At 33.3% G+C, this 13,275-nt stretch overlaps 1 protein-coding gene across 2 annotated transcripts in view; it reads right to left on the bottom strand.

Moving 5' to 3' along the window:
• The window catches only part of LOC100376022 (liprin-beta-1-like), a 56,147-nt gene that overhangs the window by 7,385 nt on the left and 35,487 nt on the right, over window positions 1-13,275 (bottom strand). Inside the window, exons 8-17 of one of the 2 annotated variants that reach the window (XM_085501872.1) lie at window positions 13,001-13,062; window positions 12,227-12,311; window positions 8,876-8,967; window positions 7,893-8,171; window positions 5,776-5,965; window positions 3,232-3,391; window positions 2,886-3,014; window positions 1,803-1,953; window positions 1,176-1,376; window positions 847-969 (exon numbers count right to left, since the gene is read on the bottom strand). In XM_085501872.1, coding sequence (XP_085357998.1) covers window positions 847-969; window positions 1,176-1,376; window positions 1,803-1,953; window positions 2,886-3,014; window positions 3,232-3,391; window positions 5,776-5,965; window positions 7,893-8,171; window positions 8,876-8,967; window positions 12,227-12,311; window positions 13,001-13,062 — 1,472 coding nt within the window. Of the gene's footprint in view, window positions 1-846; window positions 970-1,175; window positions 1,377-1,802; window positions 1,954-2,885; window positions 3,015-3,231; window positions 3,392-5,697; window positions 5,966-7,892; window positions 8,172-8,875; window positions 8,968-12,226; window positions 12,312-13,000; window positions 13,063-13,275 lie in introns of both variants that reach the window. The other variant, XM_085501867.1, reaches the window with a different exon arrangement.

Genomic DNA, 13,275 nt, shown 5'->3' with positions numbered 1-13,275 from the left:
ACTGACTCGAATTTCTTTGATGTATAAATGTTGGAGAGTGTACATACATGTTGTTTAATTTTATTTATAAGTTTTCCATTTGCCATACACTAATTTAAATAAATGGATGAATGAATTGAATGGAAAATGTACTTTGAATTGATATTCTAAGTCTTCATTTAATGTTGCAGTAGCAATCTCTCGACACACTGTTGCTATTTTTAAACCTTTGTGTTTGCAGAGAGATTACAGCAGTTGCCTTCACGTTAGTCAGGGCCCACTTGGTACCCACCCACACCCCAACTGGTCCCCGCCTCCTTCATCAATCTATTATCTGACCCAAACATGGTAAACGATATGCATATGATGATAATAATAATTGGTATATTAAAATTATATCCATATGTTATGGTTTTATGAGTCATCGTAAATATAAACATTTGTTCACGTTGATGTAACATTGCACCTTCATCATCATGTCATACATGTATGAATCAGTATATGTTCTCTTAAATTCACCACCAAAGGCGTAATTTGGGTTTGTGCCAAGCGTTCAGGCAGCAAATCTCAGCATGTGCCAAGTTTCAATCCCGAGCATTTATCAGGACAGAGTTTTTTTTTGGCACATGCCAACTTGTTCTCACACAAGTTTCGGCACGCACCGAGACTTAGGACAGAGATTTCTAACGTGGATGCCACTAGTAACAACAAACGACAGATGTATGACTGAGTATTCATATTTTTTGAAGCTAATGTTCAAACAAAGACAATGTACTAGTATGTTGACATAGTACGAATATTTTATATATAAAAATAAATAAATAAATAAATCACAGGTTTTGAGGGATGACCAACATTGCATCTTACCTCATCAGTTGGTCGTCTTTTCAGACAATTAGGATGAAAATTCTGGATACGTAAACACTGAATTCCTCTTTTTAAACTGCTTTGATGTAAAATATTAGTAACTTTCAAAAAATACAAATCATCCTGCAATCAAAACACAAAATAATTTTGAATAATACAAAAATCAAGATGACCATACATCATATTTTTTTATAATTTAATATTTTTTCAAATCCGATAGTAAGAATCATGACCATGATTTTGAATCAATTAAAATAAAGTGGAAGTTATGATCCAATTTAGTGAATACCGTAGATTTTTATACACATAAGAAAAATGTCTGAACTTACCACAGTCATATAATGTAACATCCTCCCATCAACCCTTGATTCATTGAAGGAATCCTTGTACTGTGGTAACCCAACATCATCCAGCCACCTTGTCACCCAGTTATAGTCAAGTTCACCCATTTTATCAGGTTCTTCAGACGCTGTTGCTCTCAGAGCAAGCTGTAATTTCTTTCGATGCAATGGATGTTTAATTCCAAGGTCCTACAAGTATATTATACAAAATTTGAGAGTACATTACAAAATCTTTGACTGTAGATCACGTCTCAAAAACTCAGTCAGTCAGGGTTTGTATCTCACATCCACATAACAGTAAAGGTAGAGATGAAAAATGCAGTTTTCAGCAGTGGCAATTACACAAAATCTTAAATAAAATTAATTATTTTTCTCTGGTTATAAAATAAGTATGAAATCCTGGAAACTGCTGTACTTCTCAAGTGGAGTTTCAGTGAATTTGTGTGAGAACATGCAAGGTCTAAAAAGTAAAGCATGCACAAACATTTCAGTTGCCCAGTTACATGGCTGACATGAACAATAATTTATTTTGTCTGACAATCTAAGAAAAATAATAGTAAGCCCACAAAATGCATTACAAATACTAGCACAATTCTATCTGGGGTTTAAACTTACCTTTTCTAGGAAATGCGGAGTTGCCTTGATGAGGGTAGAACCATTTCTAACACACTGCTTACATGCACTGACGTACTGACCTAATCCCATTTCATGTAACCATGCTGCTACTTTATCAGAGTCCCAGTTAGCAAATGGCACATCAATATCACTGAAATAATATATATGTACACTCAAACATTGTAATGATGATAATGAACATCTTGCAGATTGGTTCTTCAATTCCAGGTGTAAATGCTCTATTGAACTATGACCCTCACTAAGAGGTGTACTACTGGCGCAAGCTAGCTAGTTGTTGACTTTTCTGAGTCAACAAAACGTTAAGCGTTAAGAACAAAACAAAACAGAACACATTGATTAAGCAGCACCTTGCAGCACCTCCTGACAAATGACTTCCACTATCCATTCATTGAAAGTGATACAGCCAGTCAGCCACATTAGCCATAAAGAAGCGATGATAATACGTTACAAAGGTGACATACCGGTATACTGTTTAGATACGCCTTTAAATTAATGACTGATGAGTTTTTCCCTATGCACCACCACTGTTGTATTACAAATTTTCCATGATACAAATATCATTAAGTGGTTTTCCACATTGATATTTTCATGTTTGGCGTTGTTAGTCTGCATATTTGTACTTTCAAATATTATTCATAACTGATTGATTGACTGATTGGGGTTTGATCACTCACTAGTGGTAAAACTACAATGTAACCTGTGAACCAATCAAAATGCTTTTCATATTTTATCTTTTTTTCGACCTATTAAATCATAGTTTGCATTCATACTTTGATTCAAATTGAAATCAATCATTGTTTATGTAACATGTCTTCATCAGAGATGCTGTTTCATGAATTGAACACTTGAACAAGTTTGCACGAACAAATTAAGGCACCACTCAAAATTTATTCAATCAAAAAATAACTTGATGTGTACCTGTACACTATCAATACCTGTCCCTGTACCAACTCTGAACTGAATTGGATGAATGAGAAAAAACTAGTAACGCATAATTGCACACACGGACTTGACTCAATTTATAAGCCCCCTTCAGATTCCAGATCCGTTGCACTAACTCACTTATGGTTTTTAAGATCTTTTGACCATCCCAGTCTTGCACCTGCAGTAGAGCGCAGACGGCCACCACGATTAAAACCATTATCATCTTCTTCTTCAAGGTTTAAACTACCCGAACTGCTTCGCCTCAACCTGACATTGATACAAAACAAAGTACAGATTAGAATATTATTATAATCCAACTTTACGAAAAATTAACTAGTGTTAGTTATCAAATCATTCGAGAATCGAAAAATTAACTAGTGTTAGTTATCAAATCATTTGAGAATAGAAAAATTAACATTACAAATTATACACAAAAATATTATGCATAGAGATTCAAATTGCATCTGTCAAATAAATTCCTTGCCTGCCAAAAAAACGTTTGAAACCACTCTTCTTTTTCTTTTGTTCTTTGCCAGTACCTCCTGCTTTATCCAGGGTTGCCATGCCACCATATCGTTGCAAACTACCTTTGCTACCACGTTCTTCTTCTATCTCTTCCTCCATACCAACTACTTCTGTTTCAGCTGTGGAAGGAATGCGCAAAACTTATAACAAGTCTCATAAATAAATGAAAATAATTTTACAGTGATAATGTAGTAATGAGTGTTATGATCGATCATATATGAACCGTTAAACAGAAAAGATGCTTGAATGACAGAAAATAATTATTTCTATCACAGAGCAATGGTACAAAAATTTAACATTTTTATCATTCCAAAGGGTGATGATCGTCATACTGCACACATTTTGTAATTATAAAACCTGTCATGTACTATCCAGATTAGTGCGTAAAAAATTTAAATTTAAATTTAAGAAATGATTGAATATGTGAGGACGCCCTCTCTGGTCAACAAACTGTGCATGGCCATTGAGGGTGCCATGCCCTATTATGGGCCACATTTTGATTGAATGATGAGATAAGTCAAGCACTTAGAGCTAAACAATTATGTCATTAATACAAAGAGACAGTCAAAGTTATAAACATTTACTACTGACACTAATTTTACCTCATGTGTAGTGTATTACTGAACACATGCAGTCTAACAACCATTGCTTTCTGGATTATGGAACTTAATAGATAAATGTTTATAAATTCAAAACCAAGATTTTAAATATTTGATCATATTTCAGTGAGTAAGAAGAGAACAGAAGATAGACAACATTGAACCCATATTTAGATATGTAAGGAGCCAGGTATATGTAATGCATGTTTCTTGTTTGATAGTGATGTACCATATTTGCTCTATTAGAAGCATAACTCCAATACAAATGTATATAATGCACTACCAATAGAGCAAATACAGTAGTTACATGATGAATATTGTAGAACTTGGTCTTGTTCCAGCAGATATAAATAATTTCCTGTAGAAAACTAATTGCAGAGTAATTTTATAAATTTTCAAGATGTCACAAAAGCCAAGCATTAAAGAAAACATTGGCGCAGAGAATAAATATATATTACGAGACCATGGAGCTTCATACAATGGCTGATTTATTCTGAGTGATCAAATATCGCAAGAGACAAATTTTCACAAATTTCATGTGTTCCTGAAAATCTTGAAGCAATGAACCTTGTTTAATATGACAAAGTGTTAACTGTTTTGTAACTTTTGCAAAATTTTGTCTTCATGAGATATTATCAAGTTGCAAAAATTCCAAGAAACGAAAATTAAACGATTCACAGTACTGTAAAGTGTCATTATAAATTTCCAGGATTCGATAATTCAAGGTCATTCTCAATAAACAAAGATATCGTGAAAGTCATTGTAACCACGTCTTTGGGGTTTTTCCCTGAAAATTTGTCTTGCGAAATTAGAGTAGTTTTCAGTATATGCAGAACATACATGTAGATACAACAAAATAAAATATAGGACCGACACAAAAATAAATAAATAATAATATTAATATATAACATGATGTTCATTTATACCAATATTTCCTATTTACATTAAACTCTAGTTACCATCCACCTAATGAAAGGTAATTAATCAAAATTTATGATATATTTAATGTACATTTCCCATTACCAGTGTTCATTGAAGGGAATTTATAGTGGAGTGGATAGACAGTGGAGACAATACAATGATAAGCCTTCAGGTATACCTGTTCCGATCAAAGTCGAACAACCATCATCATTAGATGACTTGTGAAACCAAACACGTGGTAACAACGAAAATCAAAACAGGTACACACCTGGGGTACTTCAAATTACATGCCGATTTATATTTACATATTACCCAGCATTCTCTGTCTACAATTGCTAAAGGATTAAATCAACTTTACCTTTATCAGGGTGTGAAAAACCAATGGGTTGTTATGGTGACGAAAGGATATTAAGTCTACAATCCTACCTCATCAGGGTGTACAAAATACCATTGGGTTGTTATCGTCAGACATCATAGGAACCAGACTCAAGGGTGCTTTTCATTTAGTATTACTTACTACCTGGGTAGCATGAGAAGGAGGCTTTTTGCTGCAGAAGTCATTTTAGTATCAAATTTGAGTTTGGAAAGTACACCAAGAAATACCAGAAAATAGGAAGGATGCAATTTGTTTATGTTTAGTTTTCATGGGAGTACATTAAATAATGTCAATATATTAGGAAAAAGTGAGTATTAATACAAGCATTAACTTTTAACTAGTCACAGCTTTGTTGTTTCATTAGTTTAAGTAATAGGGACAAATAATCTGTTAAATATAGTTAATATTTATTAACATAATCAAGGTTAATGAACAATTTTATTATTGTTCAATCAAGCTGCAAAGCGTAAATTATGTTAATCAGTTCAATTAGTGCGAGTCACACTAGTTTGGGAGTTGATACACTTACCTAAATTTGGAGCACTGTTAGACCTTTTCCCACCTTTAACTTTAAACACACCCCTCCCATAGGAGGCGCTTGCTTTACCTAGATTATTTTCTTCTACATGCTGCGGCGGGGGTTCCTGCAATCTATCTATACCGTTTGAAGCTTGCTGCTGCTGCTGCTGCTGTTGATGTTGTAGTTGTTGCTGTTCAACTTCTATGGAATAAGGCACATCTTTTGGTTTCCGTGGTGAATTTGGTAGTGTACTGTAGTCTGGATAGGCAGGAGTTTTCTACAAAAATAGAGTCATAGAATTTATATAGCATAGATATATTTTTATCACATAAGTTTTATTTTCGTGACCTTTTTTAGTGAGAACTTATCGGCCATGAATCTAAGCGGTTTAGAGTTTCACAGCAAAACATCTAATAACTTAACTCTTGAAGCGTCAAATTAAATACAATATTGCTCTATTAGAAGCACATCTCAAACAGAAGCCCTGTAAACATAAAACTGTATTTGATTGATATTGAATCATTAAAATACGACTTATTTTGATCATTTAAACATCTCTGTAATATACATAAGCACATGCTTAAAGCATGCTATACATAATTTTTTCCACGAAGACCTCCAGGCAATGAAATATTTGAACTATTTGCTCAAAATTAACAAATGAAATGCAGCAAAATGCATAAAAATGTGTAGAACGTTGCACCAAAATGATGGTTACCAAGCAACCACATGATTTGCTTCACAGAGTCATGGAATAAATCATTTGTGAGTATCTGGTGGGTGTGCTTACTGCTTCACCAACTCATGAATGCCTTCATTTTACCAAATAATAGACACAACATACTTGAACACAAGTCATTGAAAATGACACTGTCCCCATTAAATTTTTGAAAGTTCCCTTTGTGCTCGTCATATTAAAGCAGAGGGATTGTCGCAAGCATGTCCTTGAAACTTGAGTTCCAAGTGGCGTATACAACAGATTGTTTATTTACATCAAACACGTGTTCCGTGTAGTAGTAATATGGCCAAAAATAAAAACAGCCGTTATTCGGCCATCTTTGATCTGATTATGAAACACACTGATATGTATGATGTACCGGTATGTGCCAAATATGAATGAAAATGGTACATAAATTGTGGAAATATAGTAGTAAGGCCAAAAAGTCAGATGGCTGTCAATCGGCCATCCTTGACCAGATTTTGAAACAAATTGTCATGGACATGCATCCTAACATGTATAAAGTACATGTATGTGCCAAATTTGAATGAAAACTGACAGAGCACATCCAAGATACCGCATAAAAAAACGAAAACAAAACAAGATGCCTGCCAGTCGACCATCTTTGATCCAATTGTGAAATAAATCGTCATGGACATGTATCCTAACATGTATAATCTATGTACCAAGTTTGAATGACAACTGACAAAGCATGTCCAAAATACAACATTTTCAAAAAACAAGATGGCTTCCAGTCGGCCATTTTGAATCGAATCGCTAAACCACTGCATGTGCATATGTCGCACAAATGGTACTCGGCACATGCAAAGAATGAACGGAATCGGTTCACAGGATTCTGAAATATTACTCTGGACAGACTGACACACGGATGGATGGACGAACAGACTCAGGAACTCACGAACGGTTGGGGACATGTATCCTAACATGTATGATCTATGTACTAAATTTGGATGAAAACTGACAAAGCATGTCCAAAATACAACATTTTCAAAAACAAGATGGCTGCCAGTCGACCATCTTTAATCTAATTGTGAAATAAATCGTCATGGACATGTATCCTAACATATATAATATATGTACCAAGGTTGAATGAAAACTGACAAAGCATGTCCAAAATACAACATTTTCAAAAAACAAAATGGCTGCCAGTCGGCCATTTTGAATCGAATCGCTAAACTACTACGACTCCGGACAGACGCACAAACGGACAGATGCACAGAGACCAAATTATAAGTCCCCGTTTTCGGACTTCGTCCGAAAAATGCATCAATGAAACTGGGGTAGGTCCATTTATTCAGTATAATGACAATAACAAGTGTTATGGATAGACGCAAAAACAAACATGAAACAGTTATAATTGTATAATTGGCGGAGCTGCATTGGTCCATGATAAATTGTATCAGTAATACTAGTAATCTGGTAGCAGAACATTTCAGGATGAGTCTCAAAGTAGTTGCATACTCACAGCTGTATCTGGCATGTCTCGAATATCTTCTAAACTTGATGATTTATGTGTTGGCATCTGAGGTGTCTTTTCCACATCTGCAACTACAGTCACAGTAGTGTTGTTTTCTGTTGCCTTGGTAACGTGTATGACGGTATCGTTGTGAATGACACTGACTGGACTGGCCCCTTCTTGCATCATTCTAGTTGGCACCAAATTGATTTGCTGAGAGTTAACAGGAGTTGATGTTGCAGTCGGAAACGGCATTGACTGTTTGATTGGAATTGATGTCTCAATTTCCTGTTGAAGAAGTTTTACAATGCATTTGATATATCTAAGCATCTTCTTAGATGTGACATATTATTTTCACACAAAACAAATTTTAGAATAAATTTTACTTAAACTTGGTTACACATCTACCCATATAGGACTTGAAGCATAAATGTATGACACACAATGTATGAAAATAATCAATGTAATTTAACGCCATGGATAACTGAAACATGTATATGGAAAACGTAACTGCCTTCAAAACATGATTCCATTGAACCTCAATAACATTTGACAAGGATTCACACAGTACTGTAAAATACTTTATTTTAGCTGGAATTAATTTTCACTGAAAAGACTTTTTGGATGTTTTGTATGGAATTATTTTCAGTGATTTTTGATGAGTTAAATGTAAAATAGGAGAAAAAGGTATATTTATTTGATTTTATTTTCACTGAATCATTCCTTCAGCAAAAATAGCGAAAATTAATTCCAAGAGAAAATAAAGTATTTTACCGGTACAGTAATTGAAATCAAATTTGACACTCCTCCCCCTCCATTTAAAGAGAATATCTTCGTCGTGCACATGTTTTAATGATCCACTGCCCTCAAGAGTGCATGTTTATAATCATATATTAATCAACAAGCACTAATTATGCAATTGATAATTTAATTAGGACTCATTTTCAATGGATCCAAATTACCTCCGGTAGTAGTTTAGATTTTTGACTGACCTTATCTCTATTCGACTCTTCCAAATCAACAGTCGACGGCTGAGAATTTAACGTTGATGTACTATCACTCTGTGCACACTCCATGCCGTTCTCTAAAACGTTGTAAACAAAACAAAACAATTGAGACAAACAATAAAACAATCAACTGATGACAATTAGTGCATATTCAGTCAAAAGTTATCTTCTTATATCTACGGTGAGAAATGTAAAAAAAAAAAGCATTCAAGTGTATTTTATTATTATGTGTAAACTGTATTTTATATGTGTTGGTAGAATGCCATGAGGTGCCTGCATTGCGGAGATATGAAATCTAGATTCTGTACTTTAATAAAACATTGCAAAGTACTGTAGAGTACTTTATTTTTTGCTTGGAATTAATTTTCGCTGAAGGAGTGGTTCAGTGAAATTAAAATCCAGCGAATATACCTGTTTTCCTATATTTTACATCCAACTTCTCAAAAATCAGTGAAATTGAATTCCATGAAAAATACACAAAAAGTCTTTTCAGCGAAAATTAAATCCAGCTAAAATAAAGTGTTTTACAGTAGATAGGGTTAAATATTGGAGAGGAGGTGCATTCTGTTTATAGATATCTAGTCTAAAATAGATAACATTTTGAAGTTAGTTGTGTGTTAAAACATACAAATTTGGATGTACATGTGAAATATAATGTATCTATAGCCTTGGAGGGTACCAGTGCACAACAAACAATAAAGATGTTGTAAACTAATTTATTGCATCCAGTATAGACAAGCCTGGTATTTCTTATGAAATTTAAACTGTGACAAGGTGATTTACTGAAGCTGACAATTCTTTTGGTGGCATGTATGGACTGTTTGATTGTTGCCATAAGAATTGCATGATGATAAACAGACATTATACTTCATTGAATTCTAGGGTTTAATCTTGTTGGAGGTATGCAAGGTCAAAACATTAGCCAGGATGGCGCAATTAATGATAGTGTAGTGCTCTGAAATTATCATTCTTATTATATACCGGGTACTGAGAATTTTGATAATGATGTCATAAATTTCAAAAATCCCAAAACAATAATGATGATTACAAGCAAGCTAAAACTGCAGCTTGTTATATCTACAACAGTAAAATACTCATTCCTGGGCCAAAAATGTGAAAATAATAATGATGTTTATATAGTTGATATGACCACAATAAAAACCATTTGTGTAATCACTTGAGACACCAGTAAAACTGCATATACATTTGTACCACTTGTGTGTACAAATGGTTAAGAAACTGTTTAAATGTTGCGGTTATTCCCTATTTATACATGTATCTAAATTTCCAGCATTCAGAAGACAAGAAAACCCAACAAGGTGACACAAGAATTAAAAAATTCTGGATTACATATGCTGTAATATGGATCATAGCAAAGAAGCAATGGTAACCATGACGATTATCATTTACATTTATGTGATTCACAAGAAGGAAAGAAATAAGGTCATAAAAACATGATTAGAAGTTTCTGCAACATGTCATTAACTTTTGATGAACTATTTCACAACTCTTCAAAAAATTAGGGGGCACTTTCAATTTAGGACAAAATGGCCATCGCTTTGGGCATAATGCTTTGAGGGAAAATAAGGCTACTGGTTACTGCTTATTTCCTTCAATCAAATAACAAAACTTGTATAATTTGAAATTATAAACATGAAGAATTGAAAGTAATAGGAAAATATTCCAAAAAATTATGATTTTTTTGAAAATTTCAGAAATTTTACAAATTTGGTACAAATATTTTGTACACAAAAGAAACAAAACTTTTCAAGACATATCTTAATAATTTATTTACATAATGACTTCTAAAGTTGTGAAATATCATACAAGCCTATAAATTCCTGTATTCATAAACAGAGAGCAATCAATGATACAAGTTTAATAGCAAGATCTAAAGCAGAAGGCAAGATAATAGAGTAGTTTTTTTAAAAATTAAAAAAAAAATACAAGATGGCTGCCATAGCTCTTTTTGATATGTCCCACTAGTTCTATGAAACAAAAAACATTCCATGCCTTTTGTGCTAAGAGGCGATGTTTTTGATGAGCTGCTATTGTTGTGTGGCCTCTCAGGTGAACCTTAATAATGGAGAGAAAAACAGATGACAGAAAGAAAAAAAAGGATGAAAGAGAGAGAGAGACAAGAGGAAATGGGATTTGGAGAAGCAAAATGACTACACAATAAGCACACATGTGAAGAGCAATTAACAGTTTTAGGCGACAGTTTGGCAATTAAAATCTAAAATAAGCAAAACTACAAGAGTGCTATCATTCATAAAGCTTTATTTGCTCTAAAATTCATAACAAGTTAGAACCTGTTGATTTTAGTTTGATTAAACTAAAAAAAAAGTTTTTTTTTTTTTTTTTACACATTCATGCAAAATTATCATTTTCAATTGAATTTTCACGAGTTTCTTTTGTGAAATTGTTGCCATGCCATTGCAAATTTTAACACTATATCCCGATTTGAAATTCCATATTATCTTCTTTGTTTGGTATACCTGCAATAATATAACTGCAACATCAGTTGAGTAACTTGGTTGCTTAGTCTTACATAATAACAGTAACATCTTACAACAAATCACTCATATAAAAAGTGGCATGATTGTGTTGCTATGTTTAAACATAGCAAGAATAAAGTGATTTGCAAAGACAAACTACATGACAATATTCTTCAATAATGCTTGAACACAAACATTGCATGCACACATACCTAACTAATCATTTACATCTGTCACAAATTAAGCAATAATCACTGCACTCCATAAAATGGTGACTGGCACACACTTACACAGTTCAAAATTTGGCCAGCACAAAAAATGAATCATATAATCATAAAAAAATTATAAAATTTAATTTTTATATGCATATTACGGTGATTTCATTGCTACTGACATAAATTAATATTGAACTTGTCAAGTCTGAAAGAAACAAATAAAAAAATGTACATGCAATAATATGATAAATTTCCAGTTGCAATGTGAGTGATGCTTGATAATGAGTGTGCACTGAATGTATCAATAAGAAAATATAAAACTTGATGTATTAGGGAGTCACTAGAAATAGACTGATGGCAATCGGCTGTCTACTGACCTCCGAACTTTAACCTGTGAACCCAAAACAATCAGGCAAGTTTATCCCACATAAAGCCAAGGATGTAGAGCATGCATGTGTGAATAATGTGAAATTAGAAATCCAATTTGATGTAGTTTTGACCCTTAAAACCAGATTAAAATATTCACATGCTTGGTGTAATGATAATAATGCAAGGAAGAAACAAGAGGTGGGGGGGTGGAGGGCTAAGTAACAGCAGAATACCATCGCTAAATCACCACTCACCTTTCTTACCTTGGGCATTCATGACCATGTCTTGAACTCTTCGGTATCGATTCAACGATCGTTTCAACTCATCAATTTTTCTATCCTGCTCAGCAACGTAAAAGTGTTAATTAGGATTAACACAACTTTTGTTTTTTAATAGGGAGGGTATTCATAGCTAGATCAACCAAATAGATCTTTTGTATACTAATACTATTACAGTATAGAAAATTATTGTTTCAATAACTGACTTATGTTGACGGTTTAATGTAGCCGACAGTCAACTGAAAGGTTTTAGAATTTAATTTAATTTGAAAATTTAATTGATCTAAAAGCAATTAATATCTTGTATAGTAACTTAATGTAGAGGGTGTCAAAAGAATTGCTGCAGAGAAACTAATTTGATTCCTTGGATTTGATACAAAATATAAAAAAAATCAACAAACTTATAAGTTTAAAGCATTCTGTTAAACATGTATGCATAAATTTAGGTAAAAATAGACAAGCATACCATGGTGTCATTTGCATACATTTTTGTCAATTAGCAAGCACACATCTGGTGAAAAATTGGTTAATTAGCACTTGCTTCTGAGATACGCAACAATGTTGCAAGTATATCTCTAAGGACATCCAAAGTGAACTACAATAATATTTGACCTCTGGCCACAAACAACTGCATGTTTCTTGCCAACCAATCACTACACATGTACATAGACACAAAACAAATACACCCTCTCATAATTAAATACAGAAACAGCACAAAGAAATGAAATGATTATTAAACGTCTCACTTACTTTTTCACCATTAGCTACCATCAATGACTCTACTGCTTCTTTTAATTTTCCTACTTCAGTATCTACAACCATATAAGTCAGACTTAAAAATTAGATTTCATGAACAAGCCAAAAATTATTCTACAATAATAGTATGATTCAACTACGTTTGCATGTAAGATGAGTGAGGATCTAGGCAATACAAAGTTTATTTTACTACGGTATAACAATTAGAGATATTCAAAATCACTATTTCACACATTTGTCTAAAGGCAATATATCTACAGATACATTCT

This window comes from Saccoglossus kowalevskii, chromosome 1 (assembly GCF_978046115.1).
Source record: "Saccoglossus kowalevskii chromosome 1, keSacKowa6.1, whole genome shotgun sequence".
In the NCBI taxonomy this organism is placed as follows: domain Eukaryota; kingdom Metazoa; phylum Hemichordata; class Enteropneusta; family Harrimaniidae; genus Saccoglossus; species Saccoglossus kowalevskii.
This window is presented reverse-complemented; position numbering and strand designations above follow the sequence as displayed.